The sequence below is a fragment of the Lepeophtheirus salmonis genome, chromosome 7, assembly GCF_016086655.4.
Source record: "Lepeophtheirus salmonis chromosome 7, UVic_Lsal_1.4, whole genome shotgun sequence".
In the NCBI taxonomy this organism is placed as follows: Eukaryota; Metazoa; Arthropoda; class Copepoda; order Siphonostomatoida; family Caligidae; genus Lepeophtheirus; species Lepeophtheirus salmonis.
The window spans coordinates 36,239,573-36,265,327 of NC_052137.2; the positions used below are offsets into that span (position 1 = coordinate 36,239,573).

Genomic DNA, 25,755 nt, shown 5'->3' on the forward strand with positions numbered 1-25,755 from the left:
GGAATTTGTCAAATAGGCTCAAAATCCTGGTAGGTATAACTTAATAAATGTGCAAAAAATAGGCATACGTGTCTGAAACTAGGGATTTAATAAATTAAAATAGCATTGAAATGTCGTAGGTTTATATATATGTAATATACTCACGCAACCTTTAATTTTTTTGAGTTTTGTTGTATTATTTTGAGATGAAAAGTTCCGTTTCTATCAAATAAGTTCATATAATCACAATATTTGAAGAAATGATAATTTGAAAAGAGATTTTATAGATATTAGATAACTTTCCAAAGATATATCCTGAGAAAGGAATAAAGCATTTGATTCACAGCTATTGATGAATAAATTATATTATTTATCTACTTCAATGATATTATACAATTAAAATATTGCTTCATAACTTTAATTAATCAATCGAATTAGTCTAAACTATATTAATATGTCATTTTCGTACTTATAGCAAGGCGTTATCTCTATGACAGACAAATAGTTTTCAGCTGTTGATTACGTCTCACTTAATACATTTATATATAAAAAGGGTCCTTGATACTCAGGATAGTGGTGGCGAAAGGGTGTGATCCCCTTAAGGAACCAGTTGTTCACCTGCACAACCTGTTGGCCGAGGTATATTTTGCAAAATAGAACAGAGTCTCTCGTGACAATTTCTTATCAAACAATATTATTTGCATACAATATAAATTTCTAAGATAATAAACTTGTGTATCAAATTGTTTGAAATTGCTTAGCAATGCATTTTTTAACCACCCCATCACCCATAATCATTTCACGTGACAATGTAACCGTAGTTAAAATGACAATCTGAAATTTTATAGATTTCCAGGCCATTTCGCACATAGCCCGGGCATTTTCCAAAATACCTGATTTTCCAAATTGCCCGTAACATTTATATACTTTAGTGACGGACTACCCGTCGTAGCTCTTCCTATGAGGGAGTGGGACATCACATTGGTATTTGTCAAAAATGATACCATATAAAGCATCATCATTCTATTGTACTAATATTTATAATATGAATGTTTCGTTGTTGTCGAGAAAGATCCTGATAATTTTAATTCTCTTGCTATAATAATAACGATGGAGGGGGAAATTGACTATCTTTTATACTACATATAGTAATCGCACTATATCCATCCGGTTAATTAAGGTAATCCACAAAGTCTCATGATACCAGACCCCAAATATTTTTATTATTGGCTCTTATAACCTTAGTACTATCATCATGAATTATTAAAAAAAATATATATTCTGATAAAAATTGTCTAGATAAGAAGTCCATTTTTTATTTACTTTAAAAATTACCAAATCGAAATGCGGGAAGAAAATTGCTAAAAAATTGTTAATTTCAAAAATTGTTAAAATCATTTATTGGCGTTTTAAAGAGAAATAATTTCCTACAACTATTTTTTTTTCGTACTTGCAAAAACAAAAAAGTTATGCAAATATTGCAAAAATTATTTAAGAAAATATTCTGGAAATTAAAAATACTTTTTTATATATTGTATTGCATTTATTTGTGAAAAAAGCATCGTTTTGTAGTATTTTTTCTTAAAAAATGGAAAATTGACGTTTGATAAAAAAAAAAAAAAAAGAGACAAAGAGAAAAAAATTTAAAAAAATTTAGAAAATAACAAATATTTCAGTTAAACATCAATTTTTATGTTTCACATTTATATGCAAACGAATCTAAAGACTAAATTCTACAAACTTCACTTAGTTACAATGAAAAAAAAACAAAATTGTAATTTTGACATAATTCTGTTCTTGCACACAACTTTTTTGATTTTGTTTAAATTTAGAAAATATACTTATTTATATATTTGCTTTTTGAGACGCCAGTGACTTTTAGATTTATAAATCAAGCCCTATATTCTAGTCTCCTTAAACTCCAAAAAATGGTTTTTGTGTTTTGGGTATAGTATAAGCCTGACCAAGTTCAAAAGAGACACACCCATTTAAAATTTCAGCCTCTTGGGTCCACATACTCAAACACACAAACTCTATTATATATATATATTGGTCATCTTGTTATTTCTATAAATAAATATTGGGTCTTTATAGAAATACAAAAATATTACTAAATATTACTTAACAATATTATTTTATAGAACCGAATAAAATACATATATAATATTATGATATATTTGTAATTCATTTTAAAAATTGTGGGGAAATAATATGACATTGATAGTCTGCCCTGGAGTACTTAAGAGATAAATAGCAGTTGGTATGATTGACTTATTTGCTCTTCTATCAATTAATTTTGGGCCTGTTTTAGTTGTTTTTGGAGGAATGGTTGCCTGATACAATAAAGGCTTAATGATTTACTAATATACAATCGATTTTGTATTTAACGATGTCAGTTCCAACAAAATTTGACTAAACAAATGTATCTAAATAATAATCCTAATTTATTTTATAAATCAACAGAAAATATGTATATTATATCAAATACGAGTTTAAATATAGAAGAATAATACCAATATGCTATAAAAGCGGCTCTACAAAATGTAGTTAATGCTCTCATTGCAAGTGATCCCATTAAGATCCCACTCTTAATTTTGGATAGGTTTGACAATATACATTGAGACATTTTCTACCAAATTTAAAACAAAATCGGTTTTGCTACTTGGCAGGGGTGTGTCATTTTGAATGACGCACCAGAGCCCCAAACTTTTATTTTTGATTAAAATAAGGTTAGGATTTACCATAAATTATAGTTTGTGTTCTTGTGCATCTTTTGACGTAATTTTTGTTAACATCGAGTCACTATGAGAGTAATTATGAGCTTCTGAACAACACTGTTCCAACGCATTAGGCCCAACTTGGAGCGGGCCTAGAACTGCCCTGGTGGGTCACATAACTCTAATATTTTACACACTCTCTTCAAAAGCCAGCTCACCAAAGATCATCAAAATCGGTGATGGTCATGGCGTGAGGGTGCGTACACTTGACGTTATTAATGACCCATATATGGGTATTTAATAAATTTTTTTAGAAAAAAACGGAGAGATATTCAATGTTTTTTTAGTAGTCTTTTATATTATGAATGCAAAATTTGTCTTTTAATCTACACCTAACTACTCTGGACAATGCCGGGTATTAATGTTAGTATTGAATAAAACTCTATCAACAGAAAAGAAAACATTTAATAGCAAAGCCATTTTTTATTAGTGTTAATATTCTTCTATATATATTTTTTTTTTTTTTTCAATATTTATAAATTTTACTTGTAACATTTGTCTATAGTTTAGGTATTTGTATAAACATATTCAGTTTATTAACGATTAATTATAAATTAATAATAAAGAAACATTTATTAAAATGTATAAAATAAAAGATATTCATAGTAGTACTTATTGTCTTTACAAAGATCCTCAAAGTTAACAGCATAAATAAAAATTTACAAGAAAAAACTATAAAATATTTCCTTGTTTTCATACCAAGAAAATGTTTAAATATAATGAATTAAGATGTGAATCCACTTAGAGCAGCAGCAGCATTTGTGAGGAACTCCTTTGATCTCCTTTGTGTGTGTGTATTTGTTTGTAGGAAACGCAGCTGATGGATAGGAAGTAATGGATAGGTTTTGTGCTTTGTCAATTTAACAAGTTTGATTGGTTTATTTATTCTATGGGATATGTCATCTTCCCTTCTTATTTGTGACTCTTAAAACTACATTGTAAAAATTTATTTGTGCGATTGATTGACTATTATGAACACCTCTTCCGGCATAGGTACTCAAATTAATCTGTTTGTGTAGACTATCAATATCCATATTGTAATATGTAAAAGGCACTCTATAGGGATCAAACATATGTGGCAGTATTGCTGATGAACTCTTTAGGGATTCCATCAAATGAACTACATACTCAAAATGGATTCGGCTCTTTCTTTTAATCTCTGTAGCATTGTCAAGGATTTTGTAGTTGTAACAAAGAATGACTCTTTCTCAAAAACACGAAAAAGTCAAACAAACATAATAAAACGACTAAAGAAAAACAAAGTAAAATCATGGATATTAAATATATAGTCATATATGTTGTATGTAGTAGTGTTTGTATGTAGGTATAGGTCTGTATATTTAGTAATTGTATTGAATAGAAAAAGTCGTTTTGTTCATTAAAGTTTTACTGTTGGGTAGAATAAGAGTTTGTGTAAAGAAGTCTTTTCCTCCTTTGCGGTCAATCTTTTGAGCTATTTGAGAGGATGATGAGTTTGGGGTGGAGGAGAAAGTGAGGGTTGTGGCGGTGAGGATGATGTTGGGAAATCATCCATTGGAAGAGCAACTATCTCATCTAAATGATTTCCCCGACGGGATGTGGTTTTCGGAATGGCTCCAGACTTGACAGCAGACGTATGAGTAGAGGTCGTTGTAGTCGTCAACGCAGCAGCGGCGGCAGCAGAATTGTTTATTAATATGTGCGGGCGTTGCTGAGAGGATGATGCCTTCATGCTGAACTTGGTTTCGTCATCATGTTGGTGGCGACGGAGGAAGACATCCGATTTGGATGGAGATGAAGACGATGCAAAAGCATTATGTTGCATCGACTGTGGATTTATCACGGATCGGAAGCCCTCGGAGGACGCATTGGGAGGGGGAGCACGATTACTACTGTGGTGGGGATAATGGGAACTCTCAAAAACTCCGCGGGGAGTTGTTTCTTGAAGGCTAAAGTGTGTGGTTGTTGAGGAATCCCGGAGTCGATCGTCTAGCGGGGGAGTAAAACAGCATAAAAATGTCTCCACGCCACAGACAAAACCCAGGCACTGGAAAAACAAAATGGTGAACTATTATTTTAGGCATGTCTGTAATAGGAGTACATACATATTACATAATTAAAGAAATCATCAATAAATGCAGGGTTTATTTGCTTCGTAATTAATCATTTTATTTAATACAGCAATGCAGATAAGTTTACAATATCCTAATATATACATATATGTACACTAAGCAGTAGCAGCAGTTTTCCCCCTTTCTCTTTTTGTCTTGGATAGCAAGAATAACATTAACCAATTTTTTTTTCTGTTTTTTGCTGTTGTTGTTTTTTTCTTTATGCATGAAATTTTTTTAAGCGGTTGTAACTACTAACCATTTATTTGCACACTTTTAAATATATATATCTACAATATACATATCTGTATGATACTTTTTTTTATTCTAATAATAAAATTCAGAATGCGCAAAATCTCTTTTACTCTGAATCATCAACTTTTTGTTGGAAAAATAAACTAATTTTTGGATTATCAATAGAATTTTGAGTTATCAACCCGTTACCGTTATTGTACCTTGCAACCTATTCTCCATTATGAAATAGGGAGAAACGGCCTAAATTCAGTTGGTAGATCGGAAATTCTTCCCAATTATGGAATTATTAAATGAATAATTGTTCCATAGTTTGGAGAAATTGGCAAATTACTAACTCATTTTTGGCCTTTTTTGCTTTCTTTTCGGATGAAAGACTACGGTATATTAGAAAGGTATTGCAGTATTCTATTATTCAAAAAGAAAGTAAATTATTTTTGCATGAAATTATATGAAGCTATCATTCACAATATTTACATTATGTCTTTATAAAAAATAAAAGTAAATGAGAAGAGGTTAACAATATCTCTGTCAAAAAAAAAAAGATATAAATAATATTCCTATCGAATAAATAAATATTGGAAATATTTACATCATGGAAATCCAAATAAAAAGCTACATCAACAAAAGTTAATATCATCTCCAAATCTAAAATTTTGAAATTCTTTAACATACCAAAGAATATGTATTCATATTAGACTGGTTCAAAAAAGTTCTTTCTAATAAAATATGAAAAAATATATGCATAGTTTGAGCCATATTTATCATTGCTTGGAAATTTTGCACTTCCTCTGAATTTGTAAATTATATGAAATAAAAAAAATACTTTTTTTTAGATCACTTTATAATAAAAAGCTATTTTAGCTGAATATGCAGTCTTTCAAAAGTTGTTAAAAATCCATCCCACAAAATATTATTTTTATACAAAAGTAACAGAAATGGTATAAGATTTTGAAATTTTTTTTGAGATAGTGCCCAAAAGAAAAAATGCTTCTTGAAGCAGAAATGAGTTATGCTGAGATCTTTTACATCATGTTCCGCTCCAAGGCTCTCATTACCAAAATTAAAAAGCTGAAGGACGGCAACAAGAGCCTTGAAAGGAATCCCCCGGCCAAAACACCAAAAAACTCAAAAGTGGTGTGAAGACAACTTGGCGAATTTCTGGTCCTGTTCAATTTGGAATCTGTCTTCTCCAGACTCCAAACCTCTTGGCTATGGTATCTGGGGCTCCATAGAGAAGAAGACTATTGTCATCTCTCTTACCATGTGAATGTTCTAAAGGCTGTCATGGAGAATAAGTGCGATGATATGTCGGAGGAATACGTGAAGAAGATCTGTAATGCGAATGCATGCGACATTTCTACTCGTTGAAACATAATCAATAAAAAAATAATATCCAGTGATTCAAGGGTCGGGTATGAGTTAAACGCTTTAATACCATCCTTTATCAGGGCTATTTGTTTCGACAGACGTGCTGTTACACACTGGAAAACATGTCATATTAGAGTCCATGAGTGATAACACATATTACAGTTATTTATTATGTATACCGGTAGTTGCATAAATACGCAGACTAATTTTTAAACGCTTATATCTCGAGGTTCTGTAACCGGAAATAAATTCCAACACTAGTAACTCGGTAAATCTTTTGGCTTTCTTTTTTGTTTTTCTTACTCGCATCAAACAAAGTCGTTTACGATGAATGACGAGGACAAACGTCTTATGGTTGCCACCCTCCTCCACGCCGGTAGGGCTGCCAAGGAGATAATCAAGGACACTGGGATATACAGGACTACTGTGTTTAAGGTCCAGAAGCTTGTCAAGGAGGGAAAAGATCTGAAAGACCTGACTATACCTCTGGAATGACTCAGGATTGGCTCACTGCCAACATTGCATTTTGGAACAAAAACATTTGGTCACCTCAATCACCTGATTTGAATCCCCTTGACTACAGTGTGTGGTAGGCAAATGTTTTTGTTCATGGCATCATCAATGTGTGCAAGGCCTCCCGCGGGCGCTTGGAGGATGTCTAAGCAGCTGGTGGTGGTTATATTCAGTAATTATATTAAATTTTATACCAGAATAAATTCTCTGTTATATAATTGTCAAAAAAAAAAGTCATACGAATTTAATTATTTGCCACAAATAGTCCGTGTATTTATGCAACTACCGGTATATGTGAATGAAATGAAGTTATTGTAGCGTTTATTAGTATATTTCTGATTTTGTGGACGTTATTTCACCACAAAGTATAAAAATTAGACATCCCAGAGTAATGTAGTATGCTACCTGGATGTCACAAGGGATAAGTTCAAGGATTTTTTTGCACTTCTTCCATTTGAAAAACTTTTTTTCATAAAGTTATAAATTTTGAATAATTTATAAAAGGGCAAAAAAAAGTGTACTCTTTACGCGATACAGTATTTTTATTTTATATTTTAGGAGAAAACTATCATAAAACTTTTGGAAAATTGTTTAATCATCCATCAATTATTTATTAAAAATGCTTTGTTGACTTATGTTGACTATTTCCAGATAAGAATTCCATTTTTTTAATATAATTGTAAAATTTACAAATTCAAAATCCGTGTGCAAATCCGTTTATCAAAAGCAACGTTTTTGGACTTTGCTTTCTTTACATTTCACGAAAAAAAAAAAAGAATTAATACATATTATGTGCATAAAATGTGGTACAATATTAAAATAGTAAAATAATACATACGGCTGCGATTATCAAATGGTTTTTGGTCCAATGTGGAAGAGGTGATGAAGGAAAACCACCACTTCGAATTTCGGATTGTAAATGGAATAGTAACGATGATGACACGACATACAACACCGTTAGTATCAAGTATACCACGGTTTGCTACAAAAAAAATGGAAATGAAATTAAGGGAATTGAAGAAGTATTGTGTTCCTACTTAAAATTACGGAGTTGAATCGAGATATAAGATGTAATAAGTAAATAAATAAACTCTTTTCTTACGTCATCTTTCGCACTTAAATACTCATAATGTGAGGCAAATTAGAGCAAGGTTGTTTAGATATTGTTGTAATATATACTTTTAATATAAATTATTTAATTTTATAAAAATCCTGTATCTTGATTTGACTCGATAGTTTAAAGGAACAACATGAAAAAATCAATTTTTTTTTCTTTATATTAACAGCTTTTCAATTCAATGCACGTCTATGGAAGACTTTTTGGAACCATTGAAGGTTATTTTCTTGTTTAGATGAATAAAAAGAATTTTTGTCATTACGTTACATATATAGGTATGTATATATATCGTGTGTTGAAAACTGCCCCAGGGAAAATTGCCAGTTCGGAAAATTGTCCGTATTTTGTTCAAACTTCATGATGAATAATAACACTTTATAAATTTGCCTAATATTATTTATAACAATTAAAAAAACATATTTATTTGTTCCATCCACCCAAGGGAGTACCTTCAAGTGTGAGTAATATTATAGCAACTTAGGTGGAGGTGGGAATAAATAGTTTAGGGCCTCTTAAAATATGGCGGTTGAATACTCACCGCCCTCCGATTGGCCAATGTCCTTGAGATTGTTAAAAACCAACGCCAATTAATTCAAGGAATCCCTCTAATACAACAAATTAGTTAAGCCCCTTAACTGGATCCTGGGGTAGTGTGGGATAGTTAAAAACCACTGCCAAAGTATCACACACATCCAAGGAACCCCTCTAATATCAAAAAATTGATCCAAGCCTTTGGGTTGCACAGGATACTTGAGGGTACCCCTGGATGGTACCGGTAGTTTTTAAGTATCCTACGCAACTCGAGGGCTTAAACTATTTATTTTTTTTGGTATTAGAGGGTTCCTTGGATGTATTGACTGTGATTTTTAGCAATTCCACACTACTATCGGGTCAATCCGAGGGGAGAGGGTAGTCATCCATATTTTAAGAGGCCCTAACCTATCTGCCCCCCCTCCTCTCCTTACCAAGCCTTTTGCTGCATTTCTTAGAAGACATGATTGAATTTAAAAAATAACAAAGAAATTGTATTGCAATAATATTATTCACACATGAAAGTACAGCAGAGATGGTGAAAAAGTGAACCATCAGTTCCGTTCCAGTTGGGCTCCTCAATCACCACATCTGAATCCTCTGAGGGATACTATTTGGTGACAAGTAGATTCCCAGTCCTAAATAATCCGACACCCAAATGTTGAAGTCCTAAATGACTAAGCCAATGAGCAGTGGGATGTCATGTCATAGGCTTACGTGAAATGCATTTTAGCAATTGAGCCACTCCTTGAAACCCGTTATTACAGTCTACTGTTATCATATTCAAGATTAATTCTCTTTGCTATCATTATTTTTTTTTAAATCATAAAACCGTTTTGTAGGTCAAATGTATTCAAAATTGTAAAACATTGTTTAATTCTTACCATTTAGTCTCAAAGCTTTTGCACGAACCGCTATATGAACTAAAAAGTATAATTGGGATTTTTTCCTTCTCTTGATTTTAGTTCAAGATTGATTTAATGTTAACACCCCACTTATGCACAAAATATAGATGTGTAAACACATATCAATTCTAAATATTTGATATTATATACGTATTTATAAGAACAAATATAATTACAGATTGTATTAAAAGATATAATTATTATTACGTATTAGTTGGTTTGTTGCATTTGGTGCAGAAATAACAATAATTATTGTAGGACCTATATATACTAGCTTGATTGCTTCTATTTCAATTCCATGATATAATTATTGTTATTATGGTATGGAAACAGATTGTAGCAACGATTAATGCTTGTAACTTAATTTGAATGTATGTATAATATTATTGTACGTATGTATATTAAATGTACCATGGTTTGAAATATTATTGCAATTTAGGGTATACTCTATTATACTGAAGGATTTTGTTTAGAAGCTTGCTTAACTGGGCAGGAAAGGCCATTTTGAATGTGTAATGAGAATTTTGGGGGAGTTGCTCTAATATTAAATTGGCTAATTTAAAGTAAAAAGATTAGGAACTGCAATCGAGGATTTATCTCTCGTGACCCCGTTTTTTAGGGATTTCTCACTCAGAGTTTTACCTCCATGGGAAATTCCACAAGGGAAAAAATATGGATACACTTTATAGCTTTGTCTCCACGACATTCTTTCTCTTTCTATCTCGCAATTGGAGACAGCAACAGGGAAAAGTTGAAATTCAATTATCGCAACATTTCATAACAAGGTAATAACCTAACGATAAGTGAAGCATGATACTGAAATGATACTTATTTGTATAATATAATTAACTCTTTAAGCGAGTTCATCGATGTCCAAGAAGAAAAATGCCAAAATAAACAAAAGAAGCTGGATTTTATCACTTCGACTACCATAATAGGTACTCCTGAAAGTAGTTATACTATAGTGATTCAAGGTAGATACAAGAAAAAGAGACGTAGTGCCTCAAATAATGAGATGTGATCTCCTCCGTTATCATCCATCAGTCCAGGGGTTCGACTCTGAGTCTGCCTCCTCAAAAAAAAAAAACACTTTATAAGAGACAAACCCTCTTCTTCTTATATAACGTGAGACTTAAAATCTTCTTTCATGATCCTCCAGTACTAATTGTCATAATATCTCATCAAAAGTCCAGATTCATCTACTCCTGCTTGAATAGGCAATAAATATTCTTCGTTTTGCAAAGTTATTTCCTTACTATTAAAAGTCTCCAATTTCGACATAGAAAGAGAAAGTATGAGTACTGAGGTCATTAAGAGTCTGATTTCCAAAGTATTTGTACAGTGTAACCAAAAATATTTCCAGGTAAATCTAGCATTTAACTATTTCATAGTTAGATATGGGACTTTTTCTATTCCAAAAGAAGGCGGGAGAGAGACATATGGTCATACTGAATTAAAATTCTTGCTAATATCAGCTGCTTATTATATGATTTTGGGCAGAGAAAATGAAATACTGCCATAAAGAGGAGAACTTTCTTCATTGAAAATTGCATACGCGCAGAGGAAAATATTGTAATAATATTTATATATACTAGAATGAACACGCTATCTTAAAAATAGCCAATTAAAAAGATTTATTTATATTTACCTTGTTTACTTTAAAGTTCTAAGCTAAAATGGTATACTATAAACTATAATTATATAAAAGGTAAATTTATACTGTAAAACCTCCTTCTATACAAATTGTTTTGTTGTTCACTCTCAATTTGATGAAACTATAATCTAACTTGTGCCCCCTTTCGACACTATTGAAAATCCAACATTTAATTGACCAAATGAAAATGCTGATTTTGGTAAATATAAAGCAATTTTTTCAAATGTTTGACCTTGTGATTTATTTTAGCTTGCTATGTTCCTTCTTCAACCATAATGGAGATTGAAGATCCATACTAAGATTAACTTTCTAACCCGCTCCTTCCTGTACTATTATCATGATTCCTTTTTTTTTTATTGTTTTAAAAAAATTAACTTATTTGCAAAATACAAACTTGCCCTCCAGAGCCTAGGAATCTGGTCTGTTCAGAGTGAAACATAGCCTAACATACGTAGCTCATAATTCTATACAACTTTTAGATTTATGTCTAAAGTCTGTATTTCTCTCCGTTTTTGAAATAAATGCGTTTTTATCATTGTTTTTCTAAGAGGGACGATCATGAGCTACTCAAAAATACACATGAATTATTTTAATATTTGTATATGTATTACTAGCAAAGATTTATCCAACGTTGCTCGGGCTATAGAGGGAGAGGAAAATTGCATTGAAAATCGTCAAATTAATTGAGAAAATACTTATATATACGATATACATATACTAATAATTATAATATGAATGTTTCGTAAAGATGCTGATTATTATAATTCTCTCGGATTCTTCAAACTATATTATTAATCCAGTTAATTAAGGTAAACCACAAAGTATCTTCAAAAAAAATAAAAATATATATACATATAATCTTATTATTGGCTCTTGTAACCTTAGTAATATTATTATGAATACATAAAAAAAAATACGACGCTATAAACTTCGAATAACATTTGCAGCAAAAAAATTGTCAAGATAAAGAAGTTTAATTTTTTATTTATTTCTAATAATTACCAAATCGGAATTCGCAAAGAAAATTGCAAAAAACTTTTGATAATTTTGAAAAAAAAAAGTTATATTTATTGGAATTGTAAAGAGAAACACAAACCTATGATAAAATTTATATTTTCTTCCCCAAAGTAAATATAAATATAATTGAATCCTTCTGTCTTAATAACAATTTGAGCTTTCAAAAAAAAATCGGTTTAAGTGATCCCATATATCAGTTATCGTTTTTTACTCAAATAAAAAGTATTTAAGGTTTGCAACTTTGAAGAATTATTTGACGTCGACAGATTATTTATAATTTATTTGATTATAGTTCGACAAACCTGTAAAAATTACTATAAACAATTTATTTCATTGGATAATTTAAAATATTTATTTATAACACGTAAGAAACATAACATGATTTTAAATCAAATCCATCACGAATGTAAGAAAAAGACTAGTTTTAAAAAAATATTCATAAAATATAAAATAACTTGCATAAAATATGGGAGTATTTATTAATTACTATCTCATCCAAATTATTCCGGGATCCCGAAATTTAACATTCCCAGAGTCTCCCAGAAGGGCAATTTCCTAGTAAGTGATAATCCCAGCTGTTATATATATATATAAGTAGCACGTCGTTACCTCACTAACACAAATCCAGGGTAGGAAAGCAAAACGTGGACAGTTAAAATATGTTTATTTTCTCATTACCATGAGAAAGTAAAGTGATCATTTTTTGAAAAATTCTGTTTCATCTGTCCTTTTTACATAAGTAAACTATACTAAGCATTTAGTCATTTCATCCTCATGAGTGAGCAACAAGCAACAAGGCAGCACATCTCATATTTCATAAATGCTGAGTTGAAGTGACGAAACCAAATAAATATTTTATAGTTTTTTCTTGTAAATTTTTATTAATGTTGTTAACTTTGATGATCTTTGTAAAACCAATAAGTACTACTATGAATATATTTTATTTTATACATTTTAATAAATGTTTCTTTATTATTAATTTATAATTAATCGTTAATAAACTGAATATGTTTATACGAATACCTATACTATAGACAATTGTTACAACATTTATTCAGCAGTATATAACATTATTAATAAATATGTATATATAAAATCTTTGCATTATGAAATGCAGCAAATCTATCTATCAATGTATATTTTAATCGTCTTTAAAAATAGAAAAATATTTTTAAAACAAACTTTTTCGTATAAATTTTTTGTCTGTGTATTTATAATAAAGATTTTAATAATACACATTAATAAATATTTGGATTTCTTAATCTCAATATTAGAGTACCAATTATTTCACATTTTATGAAAAAGTAAGGATTTGGAGGCTTTAAAGTCTTCTTTTGAATAAAATAATATATGTAATTGATAAAGTGAGACCCGTTTATATAAATGGTCATTAAAATTAAACTTTCTTCCAAATTTTCATTTAAACTGAACTCTGAATTTAATAAAAATAAACTTATAGTCTACGTTCTCTTAGATGTCGATTTGTTACTACATAAAATACTTTCAATAGAAGAAAAATGAAATAAAAAATCCAAATAAAGTCAACTTTTTGGACCTTTTTTGGTATGAACTTCATAGGAATTCATGAAAATGAAGATTAACCATTATGTTTTTTCCTTTTTATAGGTACAAATCGTAAGATTGTACCAATATTTTTGTTCCGTGTATTTCTTTTTAAATGTAGTTTACATTGCTTTTGATTCCATACGGATACATATCATGAGTACCACACAAAAACATTTTATCTTAAAGAAAAGCTAATAATCCTGGAATCTCTTTCAACCCCAGGATCTCATCAAATATGGTTTGCCTCGAAATATGGGGAGTCAAAGTTTTTTATTTTCATAGGTATCCCAAAATTGTGGTTTTTTATTTACTTCCAATAAAAGAAAAATACATTTATAATCTATTTTTTATCCAAAAAAATAGCATTTGCCTTTATTTGAATTTGACTCTATATCAGTTAGATCTTTCGGCTGTGATACACTAACAAACAGACAGATAGGCAAAAGGCTACATTTCTTTTAAATAATGTTATCGTTCTTTTAGACAGATAAACAATGTACGCTCATTCAAAATGTATATAACACTTTTAATAGCAATTTTATTAAACCAAATTTTCTAAATTAACTTAAAAGCTGTAACATCTCTTTATACTTAATAAAAATACTAACTAAATATAAGCCAACCGTTATTGGGTTTGACTATTGCCACTCCTTAAAATGAATAAATCGTGTGGTATACAGATTATATTCAAATTAAAGCACGGGATTTTTTTTCTTTAAAAATGTATAATTTCAAAACTTATATAATTGACCATAACTTTGGAACTTGGTAACTCAATTTGATTTGAGAGGGAGATTTTGGGCTCTACTGAGTGACCATTCAAGTTATTTTTTCCTAATCAAATGGATGGAATTGTACAGTAAAAAATAAGTTATTGGAGTTTTCTCAAGTAATTTAAAAACCTATAAAAGATTGAAGAGCTGTAAAAAATATGAGGAGGAGCCCCCTTTATACGATAAAAATATGAAACGCAATAAAGGTTAAAAGTTCATTGAGTCCATATATCTCAGAATGTATTTTTTTTTTAAGACAGCCCTTTCTAGTTTTTTAGTAAAAGAAACACGTTTCAACCTCCATATCTATACTATTTTTTCCACAAAAAAAAGTAAATTAATTAGCACTCTAATAAACATATGAATACATGCACGTTATAAGATATGAAGGGCATCAATAAATCGTTAAAAAGTCTTTTCTTTTTTGTATACATATATAAATATAAGATTCTATGTATCGATGTAATGAATGGTTCTATGATATGTAGTATTCAATACAATTTTATCAATACATTATAAATGTACATTTAATTGCTTATGTTCACATATATAAAGAAGGAAACTAATATATAAGGATTGGATTTCAATAGTCTAACGATATCTCTCTCTCTCTCTTTCTTTCTATATACTGCGTACTTAATAGTGTTGGGTCCAAAAATTGCTCGAAATCGAACAAATTTGGCTTTATTTAAGTCGACAATTTACCGAAAATTACTCATTCTACAACGAAATATTATTATGAAAACTCGATTAAACTCATACTCGAATGATAAAAAACTCCAAACATTAAAGTATTGAAGATTAATATCACAACCACCATAACGAAGTTTGCTTCAGTTTGCTTCTTAGTTAGTTTGTTTCTTAGTCACGAGGATTACGGCGAAAGTTAATGATCAATTTTGGTATGAAAATTTTATAGGGTCAGAGTATAGGCTATTAAATTTTGAGGGATCAAGGTAAAAGTTAAAGGTAACACAAAACGTAAAATATGCCTAATTGACCATAACTTTGAAATAAATCGAGATACAGAAATCAATTTGATTTTATGGAGATGTTTTGTCCCTTACCGACTTTCAATTCTAGTCCATAGTTTTGTCTACATTTTTATTTAAATTTCTTTGTCATATTTTTGGTGGGAGATTGTTTAAAATTGGTTCCTAGTTTTTCTGCTTTGTTATTTTTCCAAAAAGAATATTTCTCTCAATTCTATTTTTCATACTTTGCTGTTGCAGATCAGAGGTCTACAAACTACGCCTTCTTGCTAAATATGGCCCCGCATGTGTTTAATCCGTCTCACGACAAATAGGGAGTTATAAAATAAACCTAACACAGGAAGGCTTAAAAGCAGGGGAAAACTTTTCCTGATAATTTCCCATTATACAAATAGGTGATGTCAAAAAAACATCCATAATTTGTGAATAGATGGCTTTAGTAATGTGTATCTCGTGTTATATAATTGTGATCGTTTCACGCTAGATGGTGTTAGAAAGATATGATTTTGTACTTAAAAAAACTTTATAAGCAGTTTTGTGATTGTTGATATAACTCAGTATTGTTTGAGCGGTCGTCAAAAATGGACACCACCAAAGAGAAAATAAGCTATATTTGACAGTTTTTCTTCAAACAAGTAAAAGACGTATATGATCTTGATACTTTAAGAGCCAATCGCGTGTAATTTTGGTTTGATCGCTCCCTTTCCGGTAATTTTGATGTCATAGATGCACCATGTATTTTTAATAAAAACCCTTGGAAATAATGAATTTATTTTGACTATACCTTATATTGACTGTGTTATTGAGGTAGTCAACCTGAGCTGCATTTAATTAGTTCAATGAAAGAAACATTATTTTATCTTTCATTGATAACAATACTTGGACTCCTTGGCCAAATTGGATCGTTATAATTCGCATCCAACCCTACTACTTAGATATTTACCGATGTAGAAGATATCTGACTACATATTTTTTTTATATATGTATGTAAGTGAATATTAAATGCTATGAAAATACATTTATAGGAAATGAAGTCATGAATATATTAAATATTCCTTTTTTCTCTTTCCATATACATAGATTTGAAGGAATGATATGAAATTCTGCTACTAGGATTATGTTTGTATGCAGAATTGTACATACATAAGTACGAAAGCGTATATTGAACCAATTGAGAGGGAAATATGAGTGTAAGCAGTTTACATATATATAACATAGGCAAGGGAAGGAGGCAATAGGCTATTGCTCTCACTTTTGGCAAATTTGGTCTGGAGTCAAGGGGGTCCAAAGGGGATGGGCTAGAGGATTTGTAGCCCCTCCCAAATCATCCCAACTTTTTTCTTTTTACTAGAAAGTTTAATATTTGAAATTATTTTTTCAATTAAATAGTTAGATTTCAATTTAATAATCTAAATATAGCTATTTATTTTTGAAATTGTTTTTCTAAAAAATTTTATATTTCTAATTTTTTTTTTCAATTTTGTGTGAATAGTTGTAGATTTTTTAAATTTTTGACAAAAAATTTAATATTTTAAATTGATTTTGTGAAATTTTTTGTAAGCATCTGTAGGTTTTTGAATTTTTTTTTTAAATTAATTTTTCGTATGCAGCTGTGAATCTTTGAAACTTTTTTGTGAATAGTTGTGGAATTCTTAAATTGTTTTTCGAAAAAATTTAATCTATACATAAATTGAATTTGTAAAAAAAAAAAATTCCAAAATTGATTTTTTTGTAAACAGCTGTGGATTTTTGAAATTTTTCTCGAAAAAAATTATTTTTTGTATTATCACCTGTTTTGAAAAAAAATATTGGAAAGTCAATTTTTGAATTTTTTACACTAAAAATTTAGTTTTTGTAATTTTTTTCGAAAATATTTTATTATTTGGATTTTTTTCAAAAAAATATTCTAAAACCTAGCCCCTCCCAAAATATAATCCTGCGGACGTCCCTGAGATTTGTAAAAAATTTGCATATGAGCTGAAGTAGATTTATTCCTAAGCGTAAGTATTTTTTCAAATACAAAATGTCACTTTGTATGATACCACAGATGACGTTATCATTTTTTCTCATGATGTATGCAACTTAGTCTTCCTGTTACCAAATTCACCTTGTTCTTGTTCTAACATAAAAAATATTTACACTTTCAAAGACTTGGTTAGTGTTTTTTCGCCTTGTTTGACGAAAAACTATAAAATATGGCGTATTCTTTGTTTACATGTGTCCATCTTTGACGTTCACTATAGTAATACTGTGTCAAACAATCACAAAACTGTCAAAGAACTTCTTTAAATAAAATATTATCTGTATAACGCCATTTAGCGTACACCAATTGTACATATACAACACGTTATATAAATTACTAAAGGCAACTATGATGGGGAAATAATAGATTAAGTTTTACTACATATATTGTATTGGCCATTTTATTATTTCTATAAAGATGAGTTGGCTATCATATACAAATACAAATGTACAGCTACGTTTTTAATAAAACATTACTCAGCAATATTTTAATACATATTGAATATATGATTGAAATTTATAAAGAAAAAATTAAAAAACATGGATGAATAATATGACAAGGGTAGTCTGGGAGTACTTAATTGATAAATAACAGTTGGTATGATTGACTTATTTGTCTAACTACCAACTGATTTCTGGCCTTCTTTCTGTTTCTTTTTGGATAAAAAGTTATGCAAAACACCAAAAGGTACTGCTGTGTATTAATTCAATTAAAAGGGGCAATTCATGGAGGTTGCCAAGTTAGTTATCGAATAGTATTCAAGTATACTCGACGTTCATTGAGGACAAATATTGATTACTCCAGTACAAAAATTCTGAATACACAACATTAGATCAATTTTTGGAGAAGCAACAGACAAAGTAGAACTAAGCCTAGGGATTATCACGGAAATTTCAAACATCCTACATATTATGAAAACTTGTGATTCTATGGTTTTTTGGATGCTGATTCAGAATCTGTATTTTGAATATGGAAATGCAGTGGTGGGGGCTCACTATTTTGCAACATTCACTTTCCAGGAAAGCTCATCTTTTGAGCTTAAGTAAATATGGGAAAGTTGTTTTTTTTTTTGGTTTTTTTTTGAGAAAAATGTCAATAATTATTTTCTTACCTCAGTGAGTGGTATCACGGCGCTAATCCTGGGAAACACGGTGCGTGCTCAGATTAATTATCGTGCTTTGCGCCGAGCATGATCATAAACCTGGATATATATTTTTTTAATATTTTTGCCTGAGAAAAGTTTTCCGTAGGCAACTTTTCATGCAGATTTTTGAATTTGGATTCCAAATTCAATAAGAAAAAATAACACAAATTCTTACATTTTTTTTTACAAAGATTGTATAGTTTAAATACGTGCGCCCCAAAAACCTTGCATAATTATTCAGCAAAGAGAACTTTTTTATCCACGTTTAGATATTCAATTATTTGCCCAAAGAAAGTTAAGAGTTCAAATTTTGTTATGAGACAAAAAAAGTGCTGGAGAGGTTTGGGCTCATGCTCAAACAACTCCAATAGCATCTCCTTTAACATGCTAAGAATTTGAAATTTCATAACTTTTATTCGATTTTCTTAATCAACATAATAAAAAACATATATCTGGTTTATTTTATCAGTTTGAAGCTAATTGTTCATGAGCTGAAAATGCTTAGAAACGAACGCGTGCTCCCGTGAGAATCCCTAACTATCCCTCATTTCCCTATGGACCCTTCCCTATTGTCCATATTGTTTTTTGTGGATTTGTGGAGTAGGATTTCTTGGTTCTACTTTGACTCTTTACCCAAATCTCCACCAAATATCAACCTAAAGACTCAACGACACAGGAAATTGAGAAAAGCCCACAGGGCGATGAGGCATAGTTCTTCTTAATCTGTTGCTCTACAAAAAAAAAAATAACCTATTATGTTCTGAATTCAAATTTAAAATATTGTTTTTCCAATTTTCTATTGCATTAGATATTAATATTCGCCCAAAATTGAAAGGAATAAATAATAAAACTAAGCATTGGGGAGATATATTTATGATAGGTCTTCAGGTTTAAGTACTTTTATTTATAGATCCCATTTTGGCATTCAAATACAGAGTCATAGTTCCATTTTTTACTTAATATTAATGAGAAAAAAAAGGTTTATATTCGATTAAAACTTTGTTGTTAATCCATCCAAGAGTTCTAGAATGCGTTGTGAAAATGCTTCAAGTAGGACTGCTTTAAAGAAGTAGAAAAAAACTTTTTTTCATACCATTCATTAAATGGCTTATTCATATGAAAAGTCATTCTGCTACAATTAAAATGATCGTAACCAGAGAATTCTTATAAAAAAACTTTATATAATGTGTTCCATGCTGGAATTTTTTCTCTTATTTCAAATTATTATTTTTCAACTCTTCATACAAATTGAATTAATGAAGATTCTACAACATAGTTAAAGCAATAGGAGAAAGAAATCATTAGAACTTCCTTAATTACAATCCTACAATCATTAACATCCTCCCAAAGTTTCATATAACTACATTTTTGAATGAATTAATTTATTTAATATGATTACAAATCGAGTTACACATGTATGGACGATGAAAACTACAGTCATCCGGGAATCTAACATTTATCTATAATATACACAAAAACTGGTTCAATTCTTACCATTTTACCATACTCAACAGGTAGCAAAGCGTGTAGGTGTGATATGTTGAGGAACAAAATAAATAGCGTAAAAAGAATTGTGAATATTGAAACAAAAATTATTAACCGCAGCCTCGGAAAATGAGGCAAAGCAAATATCCCGGATTTGGCAGTGCCCGCTGTCAGTACCGTCGACAAACAAGCCACAGAAGTGACCTGAAAAAAAGGAAAAAAAATTAATCAGTGAATTATTTTTATTTTTTGTTTTATTATGTAGTATATCTAGATTGAAATAAATTCATAACCGAGCTATTTAGTAGAGCTTACCAAACTTATCTCTCTATCACCCCAAATGATATTAGAATAAGATTCTTAAATTTTTATCGCATATATGAAGTATATTCTGTATTAATAATTTATAGATATTTAGCATAAAAATAAAATATTTTAATATAAACCTGTATTTAATTAATATGTCCCAAATTTGGTACATCAGGCACACAGACATGTATAATTACATGGTCAAACATGTCACGTTGGGCATACAAATCCAAAATGTCATAACATGTATTTATTAGTCAATAATACTTAAAAATTACATGAGCACATAACTCATAGGATTCAAAATTGTTAGAGCGGATGAAAATCAATCAAAATACGTACACACCTATTAATTTTTAAATGTAACTGAAAAACGGTTTGTGTTTTTTGCACAATATACAATGTCAGTGTTGTGATAAATATGATAAGTTAATAACATTCACAGTTATTTGATTTATAAGTAATTTTCCAAATCTACCAAATTTTGTATATTGGGTCATAAAGTGGTCTTTGTTCGTGTTTATCAAGTTTAATTAATTCATTAAACTTTTGAGACCATCTTGAGGACATAAAAGATCCCAAATCAAATATTGACAGAAACAAAGATTTATTGAAATTTCCAAAGTTTTATTTTATTTTTTGTGTAAAAAAACTGATGAATTTTTGAGTACCAGATATTATTGTTTCTAATAGCCTTCCGGGAGATATTCGGATTTACAAAAGGGCTCATAAGATATATGATTTTTTCTCTTATCACAACACCATCTACCTCCCAACACCAAGTATAGACGCTTTTTTTTAATGTTCCTTTAATTGGTCTGATAGAGTTACACTGATTAAATATAAGTAAACATCAAAGTATTAAAATTACTCCATCTGACTTTGGAACCTTCTTTGAAGTCCATTTACATTATATATATTTCCTTCTCTATGAACGAGCGAGTATCGAACCTATTCGCATTGAATTCAAGAGAATACTATTCACGCTAGCGCGTTGTCTATTGAACTACCTCGTTCCATTCATTTGATGTACTCTTTCATTCTTAATTAAATTTAGAAAAAAAGGGTTGACCTTTATTAATGATTAAAGGTCAAAAAAAGGATTTACAAAACAAAAGTTTTTAAGGGTTTAAAATGAAATAAAAGACAATTTTATTTTAACAAATTACCAAAGGGCAATAAAGTAACCACTTGTCAAATTTCAGGCTGATGAGTTACTCATTTCCAAGTTTACTCTAAAGAATGAAACACGGTATGTATTAATAAAGTGATGGGCATCATTCGTTCAACATTCAAAATTAAAATGTTATAAAATGATGTTCAGTTTATAACTACATAAATAGGTTTTTTTAAATCTTTCAACATTTTGTAATTTTCCATTATAAAGAGCTAATTAATCATCGAATTTCTTTACTTCAAATTAACTTATGAAAACTCAGTAAATGGAAAAATTAGTCAAAAGTGAAATAATGATCCCTTCTGTCTCAATACAATTTTCTTAGTCATCAGTGTAAAAGCTTCTTTTCAGGGTCCTTAATTTCAGCTACACTTTCATAAAGTAAACATTACAAGATAAATGGCATCTTTAATAAACGTCATCACTCACCGAACCGGTGTTTAAAATCAAATGGAAAAAGTCTGAGGATTTTATCGGACTTCGTCTGTGTAAGGACAAATTTACAAAACGGTTAGACTGGGAATACTAAATATTTATTCATTCAATAAAACTAACAGTGTGATAAATGAGCACCCAAAAATATTTGTTCCAACTCCCTTAAAGCCTTCTCCTGAAAAAAAGTACATATAGTTTTGATCAAATTCAAAAATGGCTCATGAATCCAAAGATTACTATCGTAACATTTGACAATGAAAAGTATCTGAGAATGCACATCCTTTTTAAATATCCTACTTCACGAGTACCTATGGAATGAAGAGCTTGAAGGTCATCCTACTCAATATTTTTTGTAAATTCGTCTCTCCACAGAAGCTTACAGTCATGAGGCAAAATCTGATAAGATCCTCAGTTGCTCCTGATAGACTTCTTCCATTTGATATTAAACACCGCTCTTGTGAGTGATGACGTTTTATAAAGACGTCCTTCATCTTATAATGCTTATTATATAAAAATATCGCTTAAATTAACGACGCTGAAGAGAAGCTCCCACAAATAAATACTTGCTCAAATGAATGTTCTTAAGATGACACTCGCTGAAAAAAAAAACCTTGCTCAAATGAATGCACTTAACTGCCAAGATTTTGAGATATCTTAAATGTAATCTTTTTCTAAATATTTGAACCGATGTTTGAATGTATTTTTGGCTTTGACCATGACTGGTGTAGCTATGTTGGAGATTTTATGCAAGTTTGAGATTCTTTAACAATATATGATCAAATAATCATAAAAGTTATAATTTTCATAAAATAGCCATTCTTATTACATAACATTAAATTTTTTAATAAATATTTTCTTAATTTTGTTATAATTTTAAAATGGCGGTTGTAATCTGTGAACTTTTACAATTTAACGATTATTCTCAAACTGCCTACATATAATTAGCCCATTTAATTTATCGCCTATAAATATATATTTGTTCCTAATATAAACCATTAAAGATTATAATTAATCCCTCATTATTGTTTTAAATGTATTCTTAATAAGTTATCTATTTTTTTTGTAAATAATAACCAATTGAAAGATTATTAAAGCAATAATAGATTGAATAAGCATTGAAATTGCTTACGAAATTGATATAAGAGACACGAATGTATTTGTAATTAAATAATTTTTCTGTGTACTCTCAATATTAGATACTCCTTTCAATCGGTTGTTCTTAGACCTCTAAAGTGCCTCTAAAATTATATTGGTTATAACTTATAATCCGTCTAATGTAAAATTCTGATGTGTTAATTATATAAACTGTTGAAGTGTGCTTATGACTACGATTCAAATAAGTTATGCTAAGTTTTAAGTTGACTGGTTTTGGGCAATTCTATGCAAATGTCCATTTCCGTACCATCAATAACGCTGGGTATTTTCTCATTTCTCTCAAAATCCAAAGGGTCAACACATATTGCAGGCTTATCTTTAAGAGTCCAAAATTCTTCCAAATACCGGTAGTTGCATAAATACGCGGACTAATTTTTAAACGCTTATATCTCGAGGTTCTTTGACCGGAAATAAAAAAAATCCAGCACAAGTAACTCGGTAAATCTTTTGGCTTTGTTTTTGTTTTTTTTACTCGCATCAAAAAAAGTCGTTTACGATGAATGACGAGGCCAAACGTCATATGGTTGTCACTCTCCTCCGCGCAGGTAGGTCTGTCAAGGAGATAATCAAGGACACTGGACTATCCAGGACTACTGTGTTCAAGGTCCAGAAGCTTGTCAAGGAGGGAAAGGTCAGAAAGACCTGCCCATACCTCTGGAATGACTCAGGATTGGCTCACTGCCAACATGCCAAAAAACAAAAACATTTGGCCACCTCAATCACCTGATTTGAATCCCCTTGACTACAGTGTGTGGTGGCAAATTGAGAAGAAGGCCTGTGCTACCCGTCACTCGAATTTGGAATCATTGAAGGCCAGTGTCAATGAGCAATGGGCAGCCATGGAAGACCATTACATCATCAATGTGTGCAAGGCCTTCCGCGGGCGCTTGGAGGGTGTCATAGCACCTGATGAGGGTTATATTCCGTAATAATATTAAATTTTATACCAGAATAAATTATCTATTATATAATTCTCAAAAAAAATACGTCATACGAATTTTATTACACATTTAATTATTTGCCACAAATAGTCCGTGTATTTATGCAACTACCTGTAAGTGTAACCAAAATATGTTTATTCAATTTTCTAATTTATATAATTGCCTTGTCAATTTTAAAGCTTAGTTTCTAAATTTATCACTGAATGTAACTTTCATATAGCTTCATATAGCTGGAATTACCCTTTTCAATAATTCTTTCAAAAATATTATATATATTTTCATGGACGACTTTGTTAGCCAGCGTCTTAGGGCGTGTAACGATTATAAGCCATTATTTTTTTATTTTTTTTTAGAAACTAAAAAATACACGACCAGTAAAACTCATCTCTAATAATGACAATAAGATATATTTTATATTTTTTATAATGTTTGTTATTATTACACCTCTTTGTGGTCACAAATTTGGTAGGGCATATTAAAAGACAAACAATTGTTAAGAAACAATTGGGATGTTGTCACAATTCCGTAGTTGTATTAGAATAAAATTTCAATTATATTTATATTTTTGCTGGGGGTCAAACATCGTTTTACTCTTATTTATGTTTACTGTACTGAGCTATATTTTTTTGAAAGTGCATACATACATATTAATTTATAGAACTAATCACTTAAGATTAGTTAGCCATTATAAATATACTTTATAAATTCACATTTCAGGGTTTTGAAAAAAAAAAAAAAGATTCAAACAATGGACTAAGCAAAAACATGTTGGCGTTAGTAATCATATTATTTGAAAATAAGACAAAGCTATATAAAAATTTAAAAATATCAATCTACATAGATTATAAATTTTTAATAATACGAGTAAGCAAAATACAGTAACTGCATAAATGAATTTATTACAAAAATAGTTTAGTGGAAATAATTTTTTGGTCAATACAAATGTTTGTTCTTTTAAATTTGAATAAATAGAAAATTTTAAACGCTCCTTTTCAATGTTTATAACTAAAACCCGAATTATTCTTCTTTAAAAATAGGTAAACCTATCTACAGTGTGTCCCAACGAATTGTAAATGAGACTTTGGAAAAGTTTCATTGACTTACTATATAATTTACCGATTTCTATCCGAATAATCAACTGGTGAAGCAATAAAAACAAATAAGGAAGCAATTTTTCATCAAACCAAGGACGACTGAGATGGTCACCAAAAAGAATCGATGGGCAGCGTCATTTGCAGCAGAAATAAGTTTTGACAAGATTTCTAGCATCGTCTCCTGCCCCAAGGGTCTCATTACCAAGACTTAGAAGCTGAAAGACGACCACAAGATCCTATATATGAAGCCTGTTAGTGGTCGACAAGACCCAGTAAAAACAACGGGCTTTCCGGACTTTTTGGTTTCCAAAGACCCTCAACATCGGCTCATACGTGTAAATGGAGGTTAGGTAGACAATGGTCTTTCCTTGGTTGAAGGTCAGCTACCCCTAAACAATTTTGTTTTTCTGCAATATTCTGCACCCGGCCGTAAGTCCAAAAATTCCAAAAGCGAT

The 25,755-nt window shown here is 30.2% G+C and overlaps 1 protein-coding gene across 2 annotated transcripts in view; it reads right to left on the minus strand.

The window, feature by feature from the left end:
- Window positions 1-3,155: 3,155 nt before the first annotated feature.
- The window catches only part of LOC121122281 (uncharacterized), an 83,324-nt gene continuing 60,724 nt past the window's right edge, over window positions 3,156-25,755 (minus strand). For both annotated transcript variants that reach the window (XM_040717268.2, XM_040717269.2), the window contains 3 exons: window positions 20,199-20,393; window positions 7,821-7,964; window positions 3,156-4,782 (listed from right to left, as the gene is read on the minus strand). In XM_040717268.2, the coding sequence (XP_040573202.1) occupies window positions 4,210-4,782; window positions 7,821-7,964; window positions 20,199-20,393 (912 nt within the window). In that variant the 3' untranslated portion in view covers window positions 3,156-4,209. The remainder of the gene's footprint in view (window positions 4,783-7,820; window positions 7,965-20,198; window positions 20,394-25,755) is intronic.